We start from the raw sequence: 27,794 nt of genomic DNA on the forward strand, positions 1-27,794 counted from the left end.
AGTTTTATAGTTTAAACTGGGGAAACAAAGTTAAACTTATACTTTGGAAATGTCATAGGCACAGATTTGGCCCAACTCACTCAGATTTGACAAATCTTTTCATGCACTCCGAACCTGGGTCTTCACACAATTGACATTAAATTCTTATGAAAATTCCCTGAGCCAGCATTTCAATTGTCACCATGGCTGACTAGCCTCAGGCTTCATACCACTTAGCACCCTGGCAGGGGTTTTAGACATTTGAAACGCACCGAACAAAAAAACACATTAAAAGTGGGTCATGAAACTCTCTGACAATGAGCACTAAGCTGGGGAGAGGAAAGAGCTGTGCTGGGCTAATCGGACTGAGTAACGGTTCAGTTTTCAAGTATTTATGGGCGAGCTGTGACCCAAAGAAAGAAGAAAGATATTGAATTGCCATTCTTGATGCTGGATATCGCTACTTGATATCCATGTAGAAAGTCAAGCGTGCGGTGTGTGGCGTGCTGTACGTGGGGAGCCTTGACTTTGTGCATTGCCCCTGGTGGCGAATGGCCTTGGAGATTTTTAATTGGCCTTGCCAACATTTAGCATCCACCGCTTTGAGAAACCACAGGGTTCCTCGGCTCCATAGAGACTGTTGTTTGTCATGATGGAGGGGGGAAAAAATCGAAAAAATATAGCTTTCTGTCAAAACATCGGAACATGAAGAGCATGCTTGGATGCCTTACTTTGAACTGACAGAAAGAAACGATATCAGAGGTTTCTGGCCGGTGCTCCTCCTCTTGTGCCTAATTGATGCAGTGAGGCATTGATTTGGATGAGACTCCTGTGGGGTTGTTCTTTACAAATGCCTGACTCGCAGAGAAATGTTATATTTGTAGATAATTCTTCTTTCTTCATGGAGGAACTATCGTCATCCTGTGTAAATAACTAAAAGCAAAATTTGTGTACTATTTTTTTGTAAACTATGGACTAAGCTATCTCTATGACTATTTGATCGTGATATAATGACAAAGAAAAAAGTATGACAAAAAAATTTAAATAAACAAAATTTAAAACAAACATCAAGGGTCATTAAGGGAAAACTTTTGCATCATATAAAATTTGACATTTAAGCTAACAGTGTGCATTCTTGCTGGTATTTTTGGTAGTTGAAGCAGGACGCAATTGACGTCAAGAGCAATTTTTATTAAGTTTAATAGCATCATGGCTCCATTCAGGAATTATTCCGTTGCCAAGCTCAGGCAAGTGAGGATAGCGAACTGAGTTAAAGAGTCTCGCTCATGCACTGGAGAGAGAGAGAAACTAAAAACCAGGATCCTAATTTTGTAGTCGGTTTCATGGTTGGGAAAACATCTCGCTGAGTTTTGACAGGTGCTGGGTTCGGAAGCAGAGACACTTAACTTCCCAGTCAGAGTGACGCTCTGTGCACAATCGCAAACCAAATTTGGCCTGGTTTATGAAATCATGTACAGCTGAGTGAGAGAAAAAAATAGATATATTAAAGAAATAAGAGCGCAAGAAGCTGGGAAACATGTCAGAAAGCCATTACTACAACAGGGTTATCTACGTGATTTTGCACTGCAGTCTTTGCATTAATGGAAGCCATGGACCCCAGAGCGCGCTGTTTTAGATGTTTTAAAGACTTGTCTTCCATGACGATGATTGACTATGATTGGTCATGTGTGGGATGCATGGATGCATACTGTAGAGCTGTTTTCTAAATCATGGAGAAAGTGGCGACAATGAACACGGTGCCAATAGTAAAGCTCAAGAGACGATATGAAGAGACAGATTTATTATAGTAGAAATAATCAGTCAGAAAGACGAGGATCGTATTACATGGCACCAAGTCTCCCCCCTTAACCCTACTCAGCGATAAGTGCTTCATTATAAAAACCCAAGGTACAAACCATCTTCCATTCTTTCTTGTGAATTTTTTGGTTTGGTGATTTCTTTTTCAATAGCAAATGGCAGCAGAGGACGAGCGCTTGCGACATCTGCGAGACAAAGCGGACGCCCAGGAGCAGAAGCTGCGCAAGCTACGGTCCCTGAGGGGTCAGGCCGACTCCGCCAAGAGCTCTAATCACTCACTGTGTAAGTGGCTTTATTCATACAGCCTGGTGCTGTTCGTTGAGTATACTCAAAGTGTAGTTTATTTAAGATTTTGCAACTTCGAGTGCTTGTAACGATTCCGTAAATTTATTAGCTAAAAAGCCTTTCACTTTAAGGCAGCTGAGTGCACGTCCCGTATATTAATAAATAAATGCCAGTGACATGTACAGTTAAGTTTTTATTACAAAAAAATGTTGTTCTTTATTAACCATGGCATTGCCTTATGAATTATGCAGTGCATTGGAAGCTTTCAGTCACTACTTTTTCTAAAATACTGTAAATGAAACTTGTAGAAACAAAAGTCGAGGCATGCCCAAGTTCATAGCTGACTTCCCAAGATATATTTGGTCACAACTTTCACAAAGGCCAAAGGTCATGTGGTGTGTTGTAACCAATAACAATGTGTTGTAAATAGGGCCAATTTAATCAGCCCTGCCAATACACAGTCCAAAAATTGGGCCAATTTAAATTACAATGCTAGGGTTAAATACCACTTTAATACAATCATGCAATACTATAAAAACAAACATTTTCTGACTGGAATTAACATTAAAAGATCTTGCGTCATTGAAAAGAAAGAAAGAAAACGGACAAAAAGAAACGTCTGTTTAAAATATGCAAAAACTCAAGGTATGCATAACTCAAGGTACGACCACATGACAGTGAAACTTGAAACACTCCCGCTGGGCTGGTTGTTTTAATGTACCCATCGTCACATCCTATATTCCGCGATTTGTCAGAAACGATGAGAGAATATTTCCTCTCGTCAATTGACAAGAAGGGTTTGGCCAGCAGCATTCACGATGTAGCAGACACTCTCTGTCAGTTACTAACTGACAGAGAGTGTACCGGTATTCAGTTCTCAAATGCCATGACCCATCAATAGTATCTCTTTAGCTTGAAGCACTCCAAGTCTTTCTATGGTTATTTTTGACAGATGGAAACTATTTTTTAGGGGGGGGGGTCACAAATTTGTTGCTTTTGTGAGTTTAATGCGGGCTTTCAACCGGATACAAAAACTTATTTGCAAATTAAAATGTAGAAATGTGATTGTTGACAAAATTGACTGCACATTGTTCATTCAACACCAATGTATACAATAAATTAAATGTTTAGAGATGACCACTTTTACATTACAAGTTTCATGTTATTTTGAGATGTGACATTTTCAAATACTTTTGTTTTGTTTCATCAAGTTGAACAACTTTGCTCAAGACCTTGCTCTATGATCAAATGAAAATGTTCATCTTCATAGTTTGATAGTTCAAAATAGTTCCAAAATGCTAAATTGCAAATCAGACAAGCTATTTGAATTATAGACCAATATGAATTAATTTTCATTAAGTAGGGACAAACACAGCTTTGATTAAAGTCACTTTGACAGGCCTTGATTTTGTCTTAAGTGGACAAGGCCATTTTCATTTTGCAAGGGACATTTTCATAGGCAACTCTTTAAGTATGTGGGAAACTTTTGAAGAGGAACAAAGGCCAAGACCAGGACAACAGAAACTGTGGCCTCTGTATCCTCCACGTCAGTCCAGGCTAGCTTTTAACTAAATATTGCCAGTGTTTTATTCATTTATTTGTTATAAATTAACCAAAACTGCCTTCTTTTCTATTGAACCCAAACAGCCAACGAGTTGGACTCAGTCAGGACGCTGTTTACACAGAAAGAGAAGGAGCTAGCCCAAGCCGTGGCTAAAGTGGAGGAACTGACACAGCAACTTGACCAGCTGAAACAAGGAAACCTAAACGGTGTCAACGGAGATGTGTACAAGTCCCCAGCTAATGCAGAACTAGACAGGCTCAGAAAGGAACTATTAGTGAGTAGCCATAATTATATAATTCTATCCCTGTTTGTCAAGCATACTTAGACCATTCTGGTAACTTTCTCAACTCTCTGGATTCATACGATCGCTAGAGCTGCTTAAATTAGCACGAAGGGTTTAACTCAACAGAACGCTTTCTAGGCCTTCTCAAGCTCTGATTTGTACATGCGGGTTAAGAGAAGCAGTTATGTTTAAGTGCCTTGCTCAAGGACATGAGTTTCATGACCGGAAATTAAAACCCACACTCTGACTGTTGAGCCATCAGATCTTGATTCCGATGCACTAGACTACTCCGCCGTGGTATTTGCCATGTCTCAAACATGTACAGGCTTACAAACAGTTAAAGGTACAGGGCTATTGTTTTCAACTTGGTTACCATTCAAAAACTGTAACTTTCCAATAAGACTTTCTTGACAGATGTCAGTTTTTTAACAATTTGTGCAAGGGTAAAATCTCTGTTAATTGCTAAAATTAACTGTACAAATCCGGAAATAATATAGTTAGTAAAGTGATGATGTGTATGTCGTTTTACTTTCAGTTACGCAATAGGCTTAATGATGAGCAGAGTGCAACTCTACAAAAGCAGCAACAGTCAATGTTCCATCGAAAGGATGAGATGAATGTGATTGACAAACGCATTGAAGAGCTGACTGATAGATTGCGCAAGACAAGAAGCATGGGAAAACCTCAGTTACCTTCGCCGGTGCCAAACATCAACAACAATGCACTGGTTCAGGGTGGATTGCCCAACGGCAATGCGGGGTTTGATAGACCTGGGTATGGAAACCAGTCACAGCAATCCAGGGATATGGGTAAAAGGACTGATCCCAGAGGACCACAGGGTACCAACCATGGAAGGAGATCCCCCATGGCGAATGGTGACTTGTCTGGCCCCCCTCCAGCCAACGGTAATGGGCGTACCGGTCCTACAAACCGACCAATGCCTTCGAAGCCAGCAACTTTGTTTCCCACACAAAGCTTCAAACCTAGGACAACAAACCAGAATGCCTCGTCAGTAATCCCTAGGCAGGGATCACCCATGTCGGCAAGCAGGCAACACCAGGTACCAGGTTCATGGCATTCCACATCTTTGGATAATACCCATCAGTCCCGTGGAAGACCAGAAGGTGTTAATGAAAGTGGTAGTGACACTTCCTCATTGACTGAGAATTCAAGCATTGATAGTGTACCAACAAGTGCCCTGCCTAATCAACAGAATGGGTCTCAAGGACCCATTCGCAGACCTGATAACCGTGGCTCTCCAGTACCTCATAATCAACGACCAGGAAGTCCAAAGGCTTCCAGCCCTACATCTAAGGCAGATCCTAGGTTAACATCACTTTCAGAGAGACGAGCTGGTGATAGGACACCTATGTATAACCTTGCAAGCCTTGAAGCAGCTCTATCCCCACCCAAAGAGTTCATTGATGATACAAGCGGCTCACAACAGGGTGATTGGAGACAACCCAGCTACGCTCCAGGACAAGCTCCAGGAAGTCCATCTCGTCAGCCGTACAGAAATGGTATTGATAATGAGCCTGACTTTAGAACCAGGAGTGCAAGCACTGATTCTTTCGGGTCACAGGGACGCGGTGGTACCAGACAGCCTCCATCACCACAGGGGAAAAAGAAGCCGCCACCTCCACCAAGATCCCTTTCCACTGGATTGTCTGGAAGGTCTGATCCTCCCCCTCTTGGCTCTCCCTCTAGAGATGGTCCACCAGCACCAAATGGTCAGAGGTACCCTTCAGTGTCTAGTCAGCCCAATTCTGCACTCACTACTCAGACTTCAGCATCCTCCAATCATCCTGGCAGTCCTAAACTTTCCGGTGGTCGAAGCTCAGGTTCGTCCTCTCCTGTTGTTGTCAATTCCTCTGGCCCTGTTCCAAGGGTACAGCCAGGGTCACCAAGTACAGTCCACCAAGCAAGACCAGGCTCCAAACCTTCCTCCCCTGTCAATCATGGCAATCCACCTCCTAGACCAGAGCTTCCTCAGCCGTATTCAGTCGGTGCTGCTACTGATCCAACCAAACCAAGGCATCAGAGATCACCCGCAACAGTGGGCATGTTTGTACCACCTCCCCCGGCCCAGATGCGTAATTACAATCGTCCAAGCTATGAGCAAGGCCTGACGGTGACTGACGGGCAGCATAGGTCAAATCCTAGAGACCAACCGGAGAAAAAGCCGAATCTTGCTGCTAGGAGCCTCTTCCCAAATGCCCTTCGACCCAACCCACCTGGTAGGATCTCGCTGTCTGGCAATCAGCCGCAGCCCTTGCGTGAGGGTGAGGAAGCCGATCCGAACCGATCGTCAAGTCCACTCAACCTTCCCATGAGCCACCTGTACCATCACCCCGACCTGCAGAGGTTGCGCAACATGCCTCGTCCACTCAAGAAGCGTCTGTCCTATTCTGAGGACAAAGAAAGCCTGAATTATCTTAAGATCGGGAATGAGCCTTTACCTCCCTACCAACCTCAGACACCAGGGACACTCCTGGAGCAAGATCCGACTCTGAACATTAACAGCATCGGCCAGGATCCTTCCAAACAGACCAAAGGTCTCACCAAGAATGAACTAGACATGAACTTAATGAACAATGCTATCCTAAGCCAGAAGCAGTACACCGCTGCCTTGTCACAGCTGTCCCGTTCTCCAGTCATCAGCAACAGAAGCTCCACCGGGAAGGGACAGGTCAAAGGAATCTTGAAAAAAGAAGGCGCTCCAAAGAAGACTATCAGGGTACGCTTTGATCCCTTGGCATTATTGCTGGATGCCTCTCTGGAAGGAGAATTTGACTTGGTCCGCAGAATTATGCCTGAGGTGAGTTTGACATTCAAAATGGATATTTTATTATGATTTTTGTTGTTGAAATTTTGATATATTTTTTTTTTCCTATCAGTAATTTTGTTATATATAAATGTAAAATATAAGTTTTCCTTACCAATTTCAACAAAAATTGAATCAACTTAGCACCCGGCTCATTCAATTTTGTTTGAAAATGAATGTTCCAACGCATCAGCATTCAATAGTCATAAGGATTAACACAGCTTCGACACAGGTTAGGTCTTCACTGGTCAAATTCATTCGGTTGCAAAGATCATTCGATTTTGTAAAAGTTAACATCAAGAGGCAGGTCAACCATTCAATTTCATCAATTGTAAATAGCTAAAATAGAATGACAAAAATGAACCTGTAGGAGGAACCTTAGTTTGCATGAATTAGGGACACATGCGTGAACATGAATGCATGCTGATGAAACTAATACTAAATGGGAAACCCTGTATTACTGCCCTATTTAATATTTGGAAAAAAGGGAAACACCCCAACACGTTCAATTTGATATTGTTCAAAAATGCTGTCATTTACTGACTGCATAGCTGATAGCTTGTTCCTGTTTCACTGTTTACAGTGTGACTATCATACCCGGTTGCACAAGTTTCAATTCCTACTCGCACACATTTATTTATGTCATGAAGATATTTTTGCGTGGTTGACATCATGTTGGTTTCAGGGAGGGGAGGGCGGAAGGGGTATTATGCAATCATCTGCGATCGCATTTTGAACACACTCCTATTTGAAAAAAAAGTTCCAATTAAAAAGGAAAAAGGAAACCATTAATACTCTTGAAATGCTCTCTCTATCAGCACTGAAAGCAACAGTGTAGGTTTTATGAGCACTTTCATATGTAGCAAGCTTGGTTGGTTTGATATAAAAAAGCCTATACCAAAATATGACCAAACACTTTTTGTTGGTTTATTGCAGCAACCAGTGTGTGTGAATGGGTCCAGGTGGAAAGGCTCTCCCCTAAAATTGGGTTCAAAAATTTACTAATTTCAAAAATTTATCGTTCATCCTCTGATTTTTTGTCACTAATTTTCATGAAGTTTTTGTAATGGTACTTTTGTAAAATATTAAAATTGGGAGGTAAATATAAGTCATGAAAATAGATAGACAACCCAACTGACAAATTTGTTACAAACAGTTCTTGTAAATATGTAAATATTACTCATGATTTCTTTAATGCATTTCTCCAGGTGCCCAACCCAAGCGGTGCCAACGATGAGGGGATCACCGCCTTGCACAATGCTATCTGTGCCAATCACTACGAGATAGTCAACTTCCTGATCATGAATGGAGTGGACGTCAATTCACCGGACAGTGATGGATGGTAAGCTGCTCAGAGAGTGTTTAGTGCTACGGCAACCCTAGCCGGGCCCAATTTCATAGAGCTGCTTAAAGGCCGATTTTTATGCTAACTGATGGATTTTCCAGTTTCGTAGCGCTGATTATTGTAGGCACATGAAAAGGCGTGCTAACATTTCAGTGCTCACTGTATGAAAATGAATGATGCAATAATGCAAAGCCTTGGTGAACAAATCATCAATTTTGCTAATCTGTGGAATATACTTAGGCTTAAGCAAGTTGAATTCAATTAGCATTTGCAATAGTTAGCACGAAAATTTGTTTATGAAGCACTATGAAATTGGCCCCTGGTCATACCCATTGTGGCGTATCATGCAAGCACTGTAGTGAAGTGTAATAAAACAGTTTGTGATAGCGTCATGACAGCTCAGGTCATAATTGTGGCTATGGGATGCTTACATTGTGGTATCAAATTATCTGAAGTAATTGACTTTAATCAAAAAGCCAGTCTGTAAAATTTCATCTAACGATTGGGGACATATGCAACCCGATCTACATGTACAAAGTCTGACAAGTGTAGATTGTCTGGAAAATGTCTCTCTGAAACAACTTTGTCAATATTTCCTTGTTTCGCTCTACCCGTACAAGATATCATCTGTCTGTATGGACTGTCAAGATAAAAAATATAAGGCTTTAGGGTTGCATGATGGAAAGACCACTTAGACTAATTACAATAAGTTCCTGAATAAAGAACACAGACATTTTTTTGCTGAACAAAAAAAGGTCTACATGCTATGTATATATATCTTGTATAGCTGGTTAAATGTACCTGTTTTTTTTTTTTTTGGGGGGGGGGTTCAAAAATTTTAATTTTGGCTGCCACTCACTTGTTTTAAAGTTGCAATGATGAGAAAAATGTAGGAGAAACAATACTTCTGGTTGAAAATCATGATACATGAAGTTGTAACCTGATGCAATTAAATGTCATTAATGCAAGTTGCGACAACATTTGTTGTAGAACAGACCATAGTTATTGCACTGACATAACATAGGGTAACCTTACTTAATCTGACTGATTATATTACATCAATATGTATCCACTGTTTCCACTTATGAAGCAGGGTAATTTGACTGACTATAACATCAATATGTAAACACTGTTTCCATTATTGTAACAGGGTAATCTGACCGAATATATTACATCAACATGTTTCCATGACACAGGGTAACCTGATTGAAGTTGTTACATGTACCTCAGCATGTATCCACTGTTCCACACCATAACATAGGGTAACTTTACTAAATTTGTTACATCAACATGTATCCACTGACAGATTAACATGGTAATCTAACCGAATTTTTACATCAATGTTTCTTACAGGACTCCCCTTCACTGTGCGGCATCGTGTAACAATGTGATCATGGTGCGTAACCTGGTGGAACATGGAGCTTGCATCTACGCGACCACCATCAGTGATAAAGAGACGGCAGCAGACAAGTGTGAGGAGGAGGAAGAAGGCTTCAAGATGTGCTCTCAGTATTTGTTTGGTAAGAAGATTACATCCTTTGAGAGATAAGTTTGTCTCTTGGCCATTCATGGTACCTGGGACTATGCCAAACATTTTCCAATAGGTTTCATCAGGTTAACTCTCGAGCTGATCTAGCTCATTTTGGGGCCCTCCTCAATGTCCCCTATGACCACACCCACCAGAGAGTGCTCGGCAGACGTCAATTTCCTTACATGGGCGTGTACATACATTTAGGTCATTGCTGTATGCATGAAAATTTGTTAACTTTCCAGCTAGACTGACCCCCTGGGCTCCTGCTCTAATAGTTCAGCCCCTTTAAGAGCAAAAACTGACGTCTAGGCGCTTTGAGAAACCCATGAAGAACCAATTATTATCATCATTGTTATCATTGTTGATTGTTTCCTCCCATGTATCTTTGCACCATAACTAAAGATGTTTTGTTGTTGTTGTTTATAATGTAGGTGTACAAGAGAAGATGGGTATTCTGAACGGTGGCCGCATCTTTGCTGTGTACTCCTACACGGCAGACAAACCGGATGAGCTGAGCTTCAAAGATGGAGATGAGCTGACGGTGATCCGACGTGGCGATGAAGATGAACCGGAATGGTGGTGGGCAAAGAAAGGCAACCAGTTGGGATACCTGCCAAGAAACCTATTTGGGGTAAGCAGACAACTTGTAAGATAAGACTTGAGGTTAATGCGTCTGTAGCAGCCCGGGTCACAGGTGTAGGGCATTGGCAATCGATTTCATCATACTGAGATTTATCGAACCATTGCATTCCAAAAATCTGCCAAATCTCAGCCTTACTCCCATGTTTTCAAATAAATTTGTGGAATATATTTGAATGCTTATCTTTTTGATTATTTTGGTCGTTCATAACCGTAAAATGGTTTTCCATGCATAGGAGCATAATGAAGGAGCATAAAATGATACAGATGTGTCAGATGCGATGAAACATAAGGAGTTTGCTCTCATTGGAAACCACTTGTTCATCTCTTATTTTTAATTTTTTTTTTGTTATTTTTATTTTTATTTTATTGGGGGGGGGGGGCGATAGCCTAAGCATCTGAAAATCCAAATTCAACGATCTTTTAACTATAAACAAACCAAATCTCTCTTGATTTGGAGACTTTTTCACACAGTGTATGTAACTTCTTGTTTTTGTTTTTATTTCCTCCCCGTGCAGCTTTTTCCACGTGTCAAGCCTCTCTTTTAATGGAAGTCTCTACTGGCGACAATTCCTTTAAGCAGCCACATCTTTGTAAATACCAGGTACCATGTCGGGACCTAGAATTAACCTTTCTACCACGTCACATAATAACTGAATAATAGCCAAACGCACAATCACTTTGAAGGAGTCTCACAGTTTTCTAGTTTTGTAAATTTGTAAATTCTTTACTAAAAGTTAAACTTGTCATGAGTCCCTCCCTTCCTTGATTTTGTATCTTCTAAATTTCTGCTGTCTTATGAAATAGGTATTTAAAAAAAAGAATTCCAGTATCTCTCTACCAAGAGCCTTATTTTATAGATCTGACAATATTGCTCAATAAATAAAATATAAGCAAGAAACCCAGTCAAAATTGGTACATTTGACATGGTTCTTTGGCTGTTTTTAAAATATTTTTTTACTTTGAATGATAGTGGTTTTCTGGTTCAAGCTTGAGCAGCTCTAAGCAGAAATATTGCTTAAACATTTTCTGCTTAGCAAAAGTAAGCCCATGTAGTTCTGGTAAGGATAATGCAGCTCTATGAAATTTGGCCTAGGTCCTATTCTCTTTGGTACTTTCAAAGTGTTGATGGCAGTTAACATCCCAAGTCACCAATGTCATTTTTCAACATGGAGGGAGGGGCTCCTTTCACAAGAAGACGTTTTTTTGTGACCCGGTTAAAAAAACACTTAAGAAATAAAAATTCATCACCAATTTTTATTCATCGTAGATTTATTGCAAAGATATCAGTTGTAATAGGTCAAGCACTGGGTGAAGTAAAATAACTTGACATTCCATAATGGCGATGTCTATGAAACTCAGTTTCTTAGCAGAATTATATATTTAACAAAACCCTAGATTTAAGATTCACTACATGATGAAGAAATGCCCCAGTTTTGTATTTTTGAAAATGTTGCTCTGTAAAGATAAATTTTTCTACCAGATACATGTATAACAAAGTGTCAGTTAAAGATGTGTGGTGAAACTTACCTACCGTCCATTAAAAGTGTGTTTGTGACTGCTTCCTCAGAGAACACTTTCTTGTCTTAACTGTTATTCAACATTAGGTATTCAAATAACTGTTCGTTATTCCAAAATAATTTGTGAAAATAATGAGATGTATGGGATTTGGTTTGTATCCGTGTTTCAATGTGGTTTTGATCAACACAAAAACTTCATTGTCACTTATCCTTGCTCCGGGAGGACCTTTCTACTTTTAAGGAATCTTGTGAGATTAATGCTTCACGTTCAAAGAATAACAAAAATGCGGAAAAAATCAAATAATACAATGGGATAACAATGGGCAAATATTCTCCACGATGCGAAACAAAATTGTTGTTTTCGGCAAAATGAGTTGCAGTGAATTTCACACTGAGACCTGTATATAATGTTTTTGAAAATGTTGTAAACTACTGTTTATTTCAGCTTGGATGAAAGTATTGTACTAAGATGAATAGAGTACAGTTTGAACACTAAGATTAAACCTGATTATTGTAAATTTATATTATATTTTTACGAGAGAAATGTATTAATTTTGCTGACTGTATTCACTTCTAAAGACCAAAGCTGTATTCAATTTGAGTTGTACTATACATTGTTAAAGGCAGTGGACACTATTGGTAATTTCTCAAAATAATTATTAGCGTAAAACCTTACTTGGTAACGAGTAATGGGGAGCTGTTGATATTATAAAACATTGTGAGAAATGGCTCCCTCTCAAGTAATGTAGTTTTCGAGAAGGAAGTAATTTTCCACGAATTTGATTTCGAGACCCCAGAATTAGACCCCAAGCATCTGAAAGCACACAACTTTGTGTGACAAGGGTGTTTTTTCTCTCAATTTTATCTTGCAACTTCGACGACCAATTGAGCTCAAATTTTCACAGGTTTGTTATTTTATGAATTTGTTGAGTTACACCAAGTGAGAAGAATGGTCTTTGACAATTACTAATAGTGTCCAGAGTCTTTAAGTAATTAAATGAAAAGATGTACTGTAATGGATTATTTTTGACTGATTTCAAAACTGAAATTGGGTACTTATCTAACATTCATTCCAATAATTACTATTGAATGCTCACTTAACATAATTAAATAATTCAATTGACTGGAGGGTGATCTTTTTCCAATAACAATGTACAGTACTTATTTGAGGATTAACTCTGTTTTTGTTGTTGTTTTTTTTCTTTGGGGGGGGGGGAGATTTATTCACTTTTTAAAACATCTCAAATGCAAATTGATTAAGTGGATGTAAATCATTCATCATTTGAATGTTAACGTCTTTTTTCATGTTGACCTGTTTCACATTTGTAACATTAAACATACAAACAATCAATCAATCTGGAATAGGATGAGCATTACAAACGTTATTTCTAGCTAGACCAGCATGCACTTCATTCAACAGTAAGCGCTTGCGCAATGGGTATTTGTGAAAAGGTGTATGCACATGACGCCATTTGAGTAGAAGGTTGCTGATTTGCGAATCCTATTGATCATTTGGTTGACCTCTGAAAAGAGGGCGGCTTTGTGACGTCAATGCATAAGGTTCATTTAGAGGGTAGTTGTGATGAATGTTTTCAGTTATTGAGTGTTAAAAAAAAAAAAAAACAATAGTGCAAAGTTTAAACAGCATCAGACTTTTCTCTGAAAGTTAGTGAACCCTCCTACTCTGGTACTATTTTTCTAGGTTGTTGACCAACCAAAATAAACCATTGAACTACATGTACATTGTATGCAGATACATTCACCACATGATACCATAATTGCAGGCTGGTGTAGTTAATTTATCATTCAAAACCTGATGATATTGAATGGTCGGACAGTATGAGGGTTTGCAGAATGGAGTGGTGATAAAAACCTATGTTGCACCGCTAATATCCTGACCTGTGTCTTGTGTGTTCAATGTCACGTGCCGAGTTTGCTTGAAGATAAATACGTTATAAATACGCGCTTGTGGAAATACGGAAAATATCCAACTCAGCCTTTGGCCTCGTTGGATAAGGAACGCAGAAGCACTTTATTTTTCCGTATTCCACTTGCGCTTGTGTGATAACTTATATTACAAAGATGTTTTTTTACAAGCAATTACACTGTCAATGCTAATAATATTCAGCATTATTCTGGTTAATTATGAACTCTTGCAGAAAGCCTGGTAAAAATGTTTAGGTTTAATGGTTGTTCCAACTAAGGTACACATGACTAAAAGATGTGTGTGTTTATTGTTGCTATGAATTAAAAAAAGTCTATGCAGCTCAATGAGTTAGCATTTCCAATAACCCCTCAGTGTATATAAAATATTATTATAATGTACATAATTAATGTATTCAATTATCTTTGTGCTTTAAATGCACTTTCTTTTGTGTTTAAACACTTCGGAGAGAGCTTTTGATCCAACCAGATTTTATTTATATTTATTTAGATTGATGAAGTATAACCGTTGTAATGATGTAATAACATTTTCTTTTTTTTAGTTACGGTTTCGCCCTTTTGTGTATTTTGTTTGATAATTTATTTATCGGTAAGTGTAGGTAGCTATTGGAAGTATACTTCTTGGTTGTTAACCTCTCCGTATTTTTGTTTTGTTTTGACGGTAGATTTCTGTAGATAAATTTTATGGATGGAGTCAATGTATTAATAAAAAATGGTTATTGGCTAACCTGTAATACATGCTGAGTTGAGATAGTCACATTCATTCATATTGACGGAAACCTTTGAAAGCATTATCCCTAAATGCTACCTGTTCCCAGGGTTTTTAAAGTACAAATAAAAGGAGATATTTAATAAAGATTATACTTTTGCTGAGTAGGATGGGGTGTGGTATTTTACGAGAGTGAAATTTCAGGGAGGGGTGCTTTAAATGTTGCTAAGGAAACTTGTTCAAAGACAAAAATTTAAACCTGCATAATAAAAATTTGGTACAAATAGTTTCACATGCATTGCACGAGACAAAAATAAGGCAATTGTTGCAAAATGTGATCAGGGAAAGGCATCCCTATGACCCCATTACGACACAAAGTAACTTTGCCGAGCTCACCATTTTGGGGATCAAAAGGTGGTAAAGCTTGTAAATATCTCATGTCGTCTAACATTTGCGCTTCACTGTAGAACAAATAGGGACAATTACTCCCAAAAATGGTGCAATAAAGATTATTGTGATGGCCGCATGTGATGATTGTGTGGATGAGTTGCGTCAATAACCAAAGGGTTGAACCTGACCTAAAAAGAAAAAAGACAAAATAAACAAATCAAACTGGTGAAAAAGACAAAATAATCAACCAGGAGAGCAAAACATTTAAAACAAGCAAACAGTGAAAACAAAATGCAAGTGTGATCCTCACACTGGTTTGGGGAGAAGAATGTTGATAACGAGGGTTCGTGAGGCAGAATTCAGAGAGGGGGCGACTAATTCCAAGTACACTGTCGGAAAGGAGTAAAACTCCAGGAGTAAAACTTAGTTGTCTTAATGTTTAAACAATGTTTCTATTGCAACGTCACAGTCTGAGTTTGTTGCCATCCATGGTTGGAAAACTATTGAAAGCCTTAAATGCAAAGCAAAAACAGATATCTACGTTTTATAACAATAACACAAATATTTAAAAATACTCTCAAATTTGTTGGAAACAAAGCAACAGATCTTGTGATTGTATTTGTATTCAAAAAGTAAAGCATTTCATGGAACAATATTTCAAAAGAAGTCTTTCACCATTACCTTCTGTAAACCCTGTAAGTTATTTGTAAATCTGTGAACTTTTATTTTTGTTTCTGTACCGAAAGTGTCCAATGGCTTTAATTGACAGTTTTCAGAAAAGGTTGAATTCGTTCACAACAAGTGAATGAATGCTTTGCTGACATTAGGCCGTCCACTCCGACCAGGGCGGTTTGTTTATGGAAAAGTGTATTATTAATGGTTTGTATTATTAGCAGACGACGTATGGTTTCTTCACTGGCGACTTGGGTTAGCGCCCTCTATTGCCGACCTTTCAATGACTCACACGAACCAATCAAATGTAGGAATCTCCAACACATGCAAAAAGGCGATCGTTTTGAATGCTCTGCTGACTGCGATAGAAATGGCTCTTCGAAGTTGAGACAGGGATCGGGGAAGCCGAATTTCAAACATTATTTTACACTTTTACTGTTCATATTTGACGTTGTTCCGAACGGCAAAGAAAGATGAAGGACGTGTTTGCCATCGAAGACAAGGAGACTCTTAAATATGTCATCCGTCATGAGCTGAAAAGTCTTGGTATAAAAGTGCCAAAAGAGAAGCGAATAAGTGTTCGCTGTACACAAGGCCAAGGGAAGGTGAGTGCGTAAGTCATAAGTGCATGGGAATGTTGTGTATCTCCGACATTTAAATTTGGTTGACGACACCGTTATTTACTGATGATCGGGGCTCGGTTATAAAGCCTCCCAAAGGAATTGGTAAATATTCTATGATTTTAATGGTGTTACTTTAAGCAGTTTCTCTCCATTTTAAATGTTTACTTACTTTTTTAATATTGACCTGTGCGCGATGTAAACAGTCCCTAGATACAAAAATGTTGGTTTTATTTGCCAAGCAAAGAGAGTCTCCTATCCCTTGACCAAAACTTAGATTAGAAACGTTACATGTATGGGCTCCACTGGTTATTTGCACTTGTAATATGCAAAAACTTTGGTACAAAAATATGTCATCATGTTGAGGCCATATAAAAAAAATTGCCCACTGAAAAAGTTTCATCAAACTGAACATTCTGCTGAGCAATCTGGAAAAAAAATACAGAGGCTTAAAGCCATTGGACCCTTTCGGTAAACAGTGTTGTCCAAGGCCCACACTTTGTATACCACAACTTCTATATCAAATAACAAACCTGTGAAAATTTAGGCTCAATCGGTCATCGGAGTCGGGAGAAAACAACGGAAAAACCCACCCTTGTTTCCGCGCGTTTCGCCGTGTCATGCCATGTGTTTAAAATAAATCCGTAATTCTCGTTAACGAGAATTTATATTGTTTTGCTGTTTTCTCAAAAAGTAAAGCATTTCATGGAATAATATTTCAAGAGAAGTCTTTCACCATTGCCTTCTGTAAACCCTGCAAGTTATTTGTAAATCTGTGAACTTTAATTTTTTTTTCTGAACCGAAAGGGTCCAATGGAAGCCATAAGTGCCTTATATTATTTTCTAATATTTTTTGAGTTTTTCTTTTTTAACCCTCATATCAATATTATTATAAATATTATTAATATTAAAATTTAAACATCGGCTTGGTGATTCAAAATCACTTTTTATTTATACGCTTTATTATAAATATTAAGGGGAAAAAATATATGAAAAAAATAAATAAAAATCAAATTTGAAAGCCAATAATTTTTCACACTTTTTATTTAATTTTTAATTGTTTTTATTTTTTTGCAAATTACCATGGTAATTTTTAAAATGTCATAAAAGTATTTTGAATAAAAGGAAGACAACTGCTGGCTATAGAGTCGTACACAGAGTCTCAAAGAACACTTGTAGTCACTGCAGATATTTCTTCCACGTATGGCTTCATTGGGAAACCATTCTTTCTGGTTTACCTTGAAAACAGGAAAAACTCAAAACAAATGGGACCAGTTGAAGTCAACGAAGATCGGTGTGTGGTGTGAAAATTTCAATAGGCCTATCCATCAAGTTTTAATCTATGTTTGCATACTTCATATAAACAAATGAAGATAATTAGGGCATCGGTTGATATATTGCATCATTATTTTTTTTCCAATTCAAATAAAAAGGCATAATACCGTGAAAACTGGTAAGAGGAGGATTGCTATTTACTTTTAGTAGTGAATCCACCATTATTTTTTGTTGAATATATAATACTCTGCAGTGCATTGTGCAAAAGTTTTAACATGTTTGAAGTTTTTTTATTTTTATGTGTTCTGTTCTGTTGTTTTACATTTGAAATTTAATTTTTTTCCCCATTAAAACAACAATTACATTTTCTTTGCGAAAGAAAATGAAACTGTAGTCATAGTAAAGTAGTGTTCAACCTAAACCAAACTCAGAACTGTGGTTCTGCACTCCTTAAAAAAAAATGGTTTTAAATTTCATCAGGTTACACAGGTAAATTAAAGTACAGGAGTATAGCGCCACAGGGGATATTGCTGGGATTAATGTTGAACCTACTCATAGAACTATAATTTTTTCCCCGCTATCGTGGAGACGATAGCAGAACGAACCTCATGAGTATGTTAAACCTATCCCTATATACATATAGAGAGTGCCAATATGTTAAACTCTCTCTGCTTCTTGGCCCTAGCCCCACTGGGAAAGTCTCAGGAAGTGTGGAGATCTTTTGAATGGAAACTAACATTTTTCCCCAAACATTTTCCCCACAGTTGTACTATCTCCTAATTGTGGAGACAAATGAAACACATACAAAATCACAGACGACCAACAACCCACTGTCCACAGTTGGCTTGGATTGTGAAATTTGATACGTTGTCTGAGATCCGAGTCCTTGTGTGACATCACCAGAGCTTCTTGCTTTGTGGCATGCTGGTGCATAGTGCTAATAAGTTAAAACCCGATAAATACCTATGTTCTAATATTTTGAGTTGTGATGGTTCATGTTGTATTTGTGTTGAGTTTGTGTACAAAATTTTGACTAGTACCGGTAAGATTAGTAGTATAGGCCTAGTCATAAGTAAAGCTAATGCAGCAAAACAATTACATGTGATCTCACTAGGGTAACTTACAGCATAAACTACTTCTAAAAGTCTTAAACATACTTCTTCTGTTTTTTCCCCAAACAGGAACGGTCTACCTGCAAAACAACCATCTTTGGTAGTGCACTGGAAGATATTCCCAACAACTTTATTAGTAAGAGACCTGGATGCTTAGTGCCAAAGTAAGTCATTAGAGGAAAACAAAACCCAGAATCTCACAAAGGCCATTGCCTCCACGCTACATTGCCTGAACCCAATACCATCAAAACCTACATCAAAAATCTTGTTTCTGATTATGTCTGCTTAGCTAACATTAGAAAGAGAACCAGTAGTGTGGCATGTCGTGGCGGAGCAGTCAAGCGCACTGGACTCATTGGCTCTTGTGTTTCTGATCAGCTGAGTGTTGGTTCGAGACCAAGTCTTGACACAGGCAAGGCACATCACTCAACCAAACTCCTCTGCCCTCGGACCGTAGGTCCTGTGTGTGCTGTAAACGCATAGAATGATAAGAACACAAACACGTATCTTTTAGAACCCACACTCTGTTTCTGGCAGGATTGCCAACATTCTTATTATAAAACCAACCATGCCCTATGACCCCTGAAAAAGGTGTTTTTGCAGTACAAGCAATGCAAACTAATTTATTCCGCATCATCCTTTTTCCCACACTATATGTATCTTCAGCATAAAAAACTTGTTTCTTAGTAACAACGTTGCATGTTTGTTTGGTTTTAATTATTACTACAACATTTAAGCGCCTTGCCCCTCTCTCATGCAGGTTCTTAGTGGAGTGTGTACATTTTCTGGAAGACAATGTTGAGTCTGAGGGATTGTTTAGAAAGCCAGGATCCAGAACCAGGCAGAAGGAATTACAGGTACGTACAAGTCATTGAATCTTCTAAAATTTTGGTTAACCCTTGTGACTGGGTTGAACATTTACACAGACCGTTTTTGCCCTCTAGTTTAGTGAACATTTTTGAGGTGCAAGCCCTCCTGTCTTGAGGATTTTCCCACCAAATTCAAGCTCTGCCTTATGAATATATTTTGAATGGCTGAGAAAAAAAGTAAAAAATAGCAAAGGTTTAGGACCCAATTCCATGGTGCTACATGTCATTGCCATTATAGTTGCACACACTTTAATCTCATGTATTTTGGAAGGAGTTGTTACTTTATGCATGGTTATTCCCCCACATGCAGATTCTAACCAAACTTGGTGCTCATTAGGTAGAATACACTTCCATGAAATTTGGTGAAAGCTTTTCTGAGTTGGTATTCCTATCAGTGTTTCTCCTTACAATGCATACAAAAAATTAGAAGTTTTTTATATCCTGTTTTAAAATATTTTACTCCATGTAGCTCAGCATTGAGAACGGCAACACAATCTCCAGCAATGCCAGTGTAAACGATGTGGCAGGCCTCTTCAAACTCTTCTTCCGAGAACTGCCCGAGCCCCTCTTCAGCGGCAAACTGGCCGAGGCCCTCAGTAAGTGTTGCCAGCTGAGTGACACAGAGAAGCGATGTTATGCCATGCGCCTCCTCTGCCTCACCCTCCCGTCTCTCCATCTCTCCACGCTGTGCTTTATCCTAGAGTTCTTGAAGAAGGTGGCAGCCAATGCGGACACCAACAAGATGGACGCCTCCAACCTTGCCCTAGTCATGATGCCCAACCTCATGAGGGGCTTCAGAAAGGAGAAAAGCAACACGGCGACCATCGAGAAGTTCCTGAAGCTACAGACGGCAGTTGTGAAGCACCTGATTGAGAATGCGGATGATTTGGGCATGGTTCCTGATGCCGTGCTGGAGAAACTCGATAACTTTGGGAATCGATCGAGTGATTTACTCGACTGGTTAACATCAGAAGATGAGTTGGATAAGAGTGATGAGGCGACTCTGGAAGAGCGTAAGAAAAACAGGAGGAGGAGGAGAAGCGGACCCATTCAAGGTAGGATGGGATCTGATTTAAGTCACAAAACTTTCAAATTATCCAAGAAGTTAAGTTTTAGAATAAGGGAGGAGAACCCAGGCCTGCAAGCTATTTCCATTTTCTTTGAATCTCATTCCTGAATTAGTGCATGAACCAATTACAACTATAAAACCACACAAAACACATTTTGAGTGTTTGTAACAATATTGCCATACATTTACAAAAAAAGTCTACTCATTATTTTTGATCAAGAACTGCTTTCTTCATGTACAGGTTTAATGAGTGGCATAGGACAGAGTCTGGGTTTACTCAAGTCTGGTGCTGGTAGTGCTACTGTAAAAACATCCGCTGTAGATGAAATCATTGAGAATCCAACGTTCCTTGGTGAGTTTTGTTTTTAGGGTAACAATTTGCAGTGACTTGACTAACCATTAACCATCCAACTGTATGGGTTAGTGGCAAACCTATGCACAATACTTACTGGTTTTCTTGTTTGATTCATTCATCACATGCTATCATGTTGCAGGCTTGCATAGCTTATCCATAGAGCTGTGATTTATTTTTAAATCATCAATACCTGGGACAGTATTTTGGTTCTGATTGGTCGAGGTGAGGCCATGTTTAAATATGCAATATAAGGACCTTACCTTTGGCCTTGGCCTTTTGTTGCTTGGCCACAACCCTGTCGGTTATAAACGGCCATTTAAAACCACATTATCGATCTTATATTTCCTTATTGAAGGTTCTCATAATGCTTGTAATTTTTTCAATTAATTCTGAATAGATCTAACTTTTTGTCATTGTGTATCTGTCAAAATTTTGAGGCCAGGTAGTAATAATTTTGTTGTTGGTACATTAATAGGTGAGACTCCACGAATACTAAGATCCAGCAAAAGGAAAGCCAGTGACGATCTAAGTACTTTGGCCTCTGTCAAAAGGTAGGTCACAGTGTTGCATACTTGCATTAAATATCTACTAATGAGGTCAGGAGTTTGATGATGCTAATGCTTCTTGTGTTTTTAACCCTTTAGCAGACTATAGCGGCTGCAATTTAAAATATTTTTTGCTTGTCATTTTTTGTTTGTAGTTTTATGCTGATTTTTAACTGATTTTTATACTTTTCTTGTTAATTTTGAAAATGGCTTTGTTTTTCAAAGGACTTGTTTAATGTTACTCTGTAAGCGCCATAGAACTTTGTTTTTTTCAATGAATTGGGCGCACTATAGTTATTTTTATTATGTAAGCAGAGGGACAAAGAATAGGTATTGGACTGAATCAAATTGACATTTTCCAATTTGTTCATATTTTTAAACATTGAAAAGTATATAATTCTCAAACAAACCATGTACTTCTGTTTCAGATTTATTTTCCTGACATTTTCCCCAATGTAAATGGGGCAAAAAGTCAAGAAGATTAGTCATTAGCAGTGTCTGGGAATATGGTGATTGAAATCCAGAAATGAACAGTGTCTAAAGGGTTTAAAGTGACTTAATAGATTAGCATCAGAAATCTCACACTATTTTCAGGGAGCATTTTCAACACTTCTTATTTAAAGGCAATGGACACTATTGGTAATTACTAAAAATAATTGTTATTAATTTTTTTCTTTTTTCTTTTACCCATACACCGATGTGTGTTAGCACTGTATACTCAGTACTTTCCCGAGTCCTGTGAAAAAAATCATAGGCATGTGATATGCATACAAACTTAGTTTGTAAGGAGCAATGGAGAGCTGTTGATAGCATAAAACATTGTGAGAAACTGCTCCCTCTGAAGTAACGTAGTTTTTGAGAAAGAAGTAATTTTCTCACTAAAATAATTGAATTGAATTTGAGAACTCGGCTAAGGTCTCGAATTCAAGCATCTGAAAGCACACAACTTGTGCGACAAGGGTGTTTTTTCTTCCATTATTATCCCGCAACTTCGACAACCATTTGAGTCCAAATTTTCACAGGTTTGTTATTTCCTTCATATGTTGGGATACACAAAGTGAGAATCTTTGACAACTACCAAACGTGTCAAGTGTCTTTAAAACAACACCCTAGAATTATTTCCCTACTCTTGTTCTTCACCTTTTTTATCTCCCTTGTAGGAGCGCTTTATAAATACTTCTATTATTGTTATCAGACACATGATATTCTCTCTACTTTAATCTGATTACCGATTTTTTTAATTTAATAGCTGAAAATACCATCAAAACATAATTACTATAGGTCAGTCTTTGTACTCAAAGACATTTCCAAAAGGGTAAAATGTCGTGCTTGTTTTATTGATTCCACTTTTACCGCCTACAGAAAAGCTATGCTCCATCAGATGACCTCTGACCCTCATTATAGCAAACCAGGCCTTAATCTACATAAAGAGGGTCGGCATCAGACAGTGACTGACTCTCCTATAACACCAATACGACCAACTAAACCAGCCCTGGGAGAAGTCGGTAAGTCACATTAAAATTTAAAGTTCAGTCATTGAAAATTCACGAGGAGTAATTTGGAAAATGGTTGATGAGATGTAAAAAATTAATTCCGTAATGTTTTTTCTCATTTTATGAAAATGTTTCAGACTGATATTTATTTCTCAATGTAGGGGCCCTGTAGCATTAAGCAATTTTACATTCGATTGTGAGGCAGCCAACTGCACTGCTTGAAAAAGGAAAAGTTTCAAAAGAGGCATTTTTTCCAACAAAACTGAACTGGAAATTTTGGATATTGGCAGGAACTTTTTGCCTGTTCATTGCCTTTGTGCGACATGTCCCTAAGTAAAATTTCAGGGTTAAAAACATTTTATTTATTTTAAAGAGATATACAAAGAGAAGTTTGTTGTGAGTCGATTATTATACTTTATTTTTTTGTTCGAGCAAACTGAAACTGCATGATTGATACTTTTACTCTTATTGTTCTCAGATGCTATTACGGAAGACGGGTCGACTGTCTTCAAGTTCCAAACGCCATCAATCAAGTTTGCCGACGAATCTTTCGCAACTTTCTCTGCTACTCCTGCGGCAGGCTGTGTTGACACAACCGGAGGGATGTCTGAAAAAAAGTCTGGAAAACTCAAAAAACAAACTGGCAAAAAGTACAAAAGGTGCGATCTAGTTTTATGAAGAACTTATGACCTGCAAGAGACACTTTCTAGGACCCAAATAAAAGTGAATGAATTGTTCAGGGAGAACTGCTGATTAACATATTGCTTGTTACAAGCGTTTCATGCATTGTGAGTGGTTAAGGCTTAAGTATTTTCTTTCTTTGTTTGAAAGTATCACCTGTAAAAATATCCTGAAAAAATAAAATTGTTTATCTTTGTTGTCTTTGCAAGTTACCGTAACTAGTTCAAACCTTATATTTTGATGTAGCGTGACTGGTTGTAGTGTAGTTCAATTAAAAGTGTAACCTATTAACAAATCATTACTTTGAAAACTTACAAATATTTTCAAAATAAAAATGCGAAAAATGTTTGAGTTCATAAATATTATTTACTTTCTATAAATATAAGAGAAACTTTGAGAAACACTTGTTTATGATATTGAGTTAAAACAACTTAATTTCCTATAATTATATTCTTTAAGTGTATCATAGTATCAAAACCTTAACTTGACTTAAATTTCCCTCTCTCTCTCTCTCTCTCTCTTGCTTTTAGACGTTCTGGAGTAACCCAAGTAGAAATGAGCACACCTCGATCAGCTCGTGGCAGCAACACCCCCAAGTCTGGCAGTGTTTACAATTCAATCAAGAAGAGACTTGGCCATAAGCATACTCACACACAGGTAAGATTTGGGAAAACAGATTTAACTGTTGCAAACTGCTTACCAACCAATTGAACCTCGGTATAAATGCATTAAATTGTTAATGGTTAACGACTCAAGCAGAGTTTTTTTCAATCTTGAAGGCTAAATTTGAGAAAGACTCTTCTAGGGTCAAAGTGTCAGGTCATTATCTATTTTTTTGCAGGTAAGGTTTGGCCAGCAAAGAAACAAAAGACACAAAAGCAGTCTTAGCTTCTATAAAATTACCTAACATAGTCAAGTTTATAGGTCAGTTTTGAATGTACACAGTCACCAGGCAATAGTGGGGTAAGGGACAGTATCTTTTGAAAGCAATTAAGCTTGTGTTTTGGTTGTCATCATGTTTTCCTTCTTCTCAGTAACCTTTTCTAAAGAGCCACTCGGTAGATATATAGGGAGATTGATAAAATTGTCCTTGCAGCACAAAGACTGAATTACAACTATTTTGCGATCAGCATTGTCTATAAAGGGTCAAAGAACATTCCGTTAAATTTTGTTAATGAATTTTGGATTGGACTGTAGTTCTAATGATATTTACGATGTCTGTTTTATTTTACAGCCAACTCCCATAAGCCTAAATGACATGCCTGATAAGTCGGTAGGATGGCGACTTGCTAACCCACCAACCAAAGATGGCAAAGCTGAGACTGACAACCTGGTACTTGGTTGTTCCCCCTCTCTAAAGAGAACACCAATTATGAGACGGCGACAGCGAAGAAATAAGATGCCTAGTTCTCCCGCAATGCTCTTCTCAACGTCTCTTTCCCTGCCAATGAACGAACAAGAGAATCAAGTTCAGAAGTCAGTGGTACATGTCAGAGGTGAAGGGTCAGGGGACGGGGTCGCAGATTCAGACTCACCTAAGGTATATGTAGTTGATTTACAGTCCACTGTGGTGTGTTCAAATGTGACTCAGACTGATGCGGTAACTCACGACTGCAATCAGAACAGCATTGGAAATGATATGAAAGAGGCAATGAGTAAAGACCCTAATGAGTGCAGCAATGGTGTCCCCATCGGAGTGGAAAATGTGAGTGAGGAATTGGTGAGCAATGAAAACCAGGAAACTACTGAAGCGGAAGTCCACAAGGAATCAATTTCTGGTGGGTCATGTGGAGTCGGTAACAAAGTCAATGCTACAGAGCGCCAGTCATTGCAGCATTCTATCAGCCAGCACAGTCTATCAAGCGTCCTGTCTCAAGTCAGTGTCACCAGTACCAAGTCTGCCTTCAGTATAGAGTGTGAAGATGAGATGAGGGATGTCAGAGGTATGACGGAAACTGAAGATTCTAATGATGTCACCATACAGACCGACAACACACTCTGCGAAGCACTCACTCCTGCACTGAAGGATCAAGTCGTCCAAGTTTGTAACAGAAATATGGAGACCTTAACTGCAGTATCAGAGGACACAAATGATGCTGTATTTACTGAAGGATTTGACAGGACAGATGGGGTTACCGGCAACCCAATCGCTGGGATGGGTAGCATGGTCAGTCTTGACAGTGTAGTTACAGCAGACTCCGCTGTGAGTGAGGCTGATTTCGACAGCCACGGGGGTGAACACCCTGATGGAATCCATAGAAGCAACAGCAGGAGAAAACTCATCAAATCAGTCTCCCTTGACAGCGGTAAAGGTTTATCTCTTGACGACCTTGCCAGCATCGAGGAGGGGAAACTCCAGGAGAGGGTTGACCAACGTCTAGCTTCGGAGAGGGGCATCAAATCTGCAAAAGCCATCCCTCTAGGATTGGTCAAGATGATGTCTGACCGGTTGTCTCCCTTAGAGGATGCCAGTGAAGAATCCAGCTGTAGTATTTCCAGTGAAGACAACCCTCAATTCAAGGAAACCAAAGCTTTCTGGAAGCTGGCTAAATCAGGTCGTATCTTCAATAAGAGTCTTTCTGAATCGCAAGTAGGTTCTCCTCAACGTACCAGCCAGGCCGTTCAGTCAGAGTCTCTTCATTCCTTGGTACATATCCAGAAAGACAGGGCTGGGAGACGCAAACGAGCCAATACCCAGGCAAACTCCAGTATGGTGAAGAGTAACATCAACATGTTCAATTCTATGTGCCAACAAATATCCCCTGTGAAGAAATCAGAAATGATCGGTCACTCAGGGTACAGGCAAAGAGCATTGACAGCACAATCATCGTATTCAAGAGAAGGCCAAAACACACAGGAGAAACCGAAAGAGATAAAATCCAAGAGACTTGTCCTGAAGAGTAATCTGACCAAGGCGGTGAGTATTGACAGCGGTTTGTGCAACCTTCAAGACGACCATGACCACAATGATTCCTATGAAATTGCTCAGCTCCAGGGATCTACTGTCCAGGTCCCCAAGGGTCAGCGTCAAGCTATAGATGATGAGCCGCACACCCCGGAGATGACAGATCAGAAGACGACAATCAAGTACGAGCACCCTGAGGACATGCCTGTTCACTATGGCGACCAAGAAGCCGACGAAATGCCTGATCACCTTGCACCCATCCACGCCCTTCACAATAAGTCCCTCACCCCCATGAAGCTGGCCTCCTCGACCATCATCCGCACCCCTGGTAAGAGGAAAACCATTAAGATCAAACATCGCTCACCTCTTGAACGGCTGCAGATCCCAAATGACAACACACCACCCGTGAGGGAGAGCAGAACACACAAAAGGTACCCCTGTTCTCCAAGGAACCCATTACTACATCAGCAGCCTAATGTTAGACAACAGATGAGGCCTCAAATACCAAGTCATGTCAGAGATGACATGGATGTAGTGGAACTGTAAGATTCATTCATCATTTCTTAAGAGGAAACCAACTTCCTTATGAATAATGTGGACCCTCAGATCAACATCCGAGTACGTGTGTTTGCAAGATTATTTAAGAGAGATACTAGAACATGTGTTTGAAAGGAGTACTGAATTAATGTATTGCAAGTGTAACTGTTGAAACTGGCCTATAAAATGTTCTTGGAATAGATCACTAGTTTTTGTGAGGAACAGTACACAGGTACAATATGTAGACTGCTTAGGCAGAGAAGTCTCTCAGATGTATCTACAAATATATAGTCACTTAAACCGTTCCACGTTTCTGACCCTATCCCATGTCCAGGCCAAATCCTCCACAATCCATAGTATAGTTTTAATTGAATTTGATGGAGAACAAATGGGTGCTTGTCATCGTACAGTGAAGTATATATTTTTTACAGATTTTTGGACGAACAGGATGACTGCAGGAGTTTAATAAAGAGAGGATGCTCTAGTTGATGCATCAGAGGTTTACTTTTACCCCTGTCAGCCATTAACAGTGTTCTGAAGAAGAAAAAAATGTCATAATAATGAAGGTGCAATACTGATGTCAAGTCAAGACAAGCTGGAAAAGTGAAAGAAGAGCTGGGAATTTTGTACATGTTTGTCAAAACAGTGTCAGATACTTTAAAGGCAGTGGACACTGTTGGTAATTACTCAAAATAATTATTAGCATAAACCTTACTTGGTAACATGAAATGGGCAGTGGTTGATAGTATAAAACATTGTGAGAAACTGCTCCCTCTGAAGTGACGTAGTTTTTGAGAAAGAAGTAATTTCCCATGAATTTGATTTCAAGT

The 27,794-nt window shown here is 38.9% G+C and overlaps 2 protein-coding genes across 5 annotated transcripts in view; both read left to right on the top strand.

Moving 5' to 3' along the window:
• The window catches only part of LOC139954236 (apoptosis-stimulating of p53 protein 1-like), a 56,159-nt gene extending 41,689 nt beyond the window's left edge, over nt 1-14,470 (top strand). For all 4 annotated transcript variants that reach the window (XM_071953958.1, XM_071953965.1, XM_071953971.1 and 1 more), the window contains 7 exons: nt 1,950-2,079; nt 3,730-3,920; nt 4,465-6,747; nt 7,962-8,095; nt 9,452-9,618; nt 10,061-10,260; nt 10,787-14,470. In XM_071953958.1, the coding sequence (XP_071810059.1) occupies nt 1,950-2,079; nt 3,730-3,920; nt 4,465-6,747; nt 7,962-8,095; nt 9,452-9,618; nt 10,061-10,260; nt 10,787-10,816 (3,135 nt within the window). In that variant the 3' untranslated portion in view covers nt 10,817-14,470. The remainder of the gene's footprint in view (nt 1-1,949; nt 2,080-3,729; nt 3,921-4,464; nt 6,748-7,961; nt 8,096-9,451; nt 9,619-10,060; nt 10,261-10,786) is intronic.
• Nucleotides 14,471-15,877: 1,407 nt separating this feature from the next.
• On the top strand, nt 15,878-27,755 carry LOC139954260 (uncharacterized). The gene is made up of 10 exons (XM_071953993.1): nt 15,878-16,108; nt 18,580-18,674; nt 19,271-19,367; nt 19,849-20,434; nt 20,690-20,800; nt 21,279-21,354; nt 22,711-22,853; nt 23,320-23,500; nt 24,053-24,179; nt 24,757-27,755. The coding sequence occupies exons 1-10, from the start codon at nt 15,977-15,979 to the stop codon at nt 26,971-26,973; spliced, it is 3,765 nt and encodes a 1,254-aa protein (XP_071810094.1). The 5' UTR covers nt 15,878-15,976; the 3' UTR covers nt 26,974-27,755.
• Nucleotides 27,756-27,794: the final 39 nt, after the last annotated feature.

Source organism: Asterias amurensis, chromosome 1 (assembly GCF_032118995.1).
Source record: "Asterias amurensis chromosome 1, ASM3211899v1".
In the NCBI taxonomy this organism is placed as follows: domain Eukaryota; kingdom Metazoa; phylum Echinodermata; class Asteroidea; order Forcipulatida; family Asteriidae; genus Asterias; species Asterias amurensis.

Coding starts and splice junctions, on each gene's coding strand:
- LOC139954260 (XM_071953993.1), top strand. CDS start 15,977: ATGAAGGACGTGTTTGCCATCGAAGACAAGGAGACTCTTAAATATGTC. Junction 21,355..22,710: donor ACTTTGGCCTCTGTCAAAAG/GTAGGTCACAGT, acceptor TACCGCCTACAG/AAAAGCTATGCTCCATCAGA. Junction 22,854..23,319: donor ACCAGCCCTGGGAGAAGTCG/GTAAGTCACATT, acceptor TATTGTTCTCAG/ATGCTATTACGGAAGACGGG.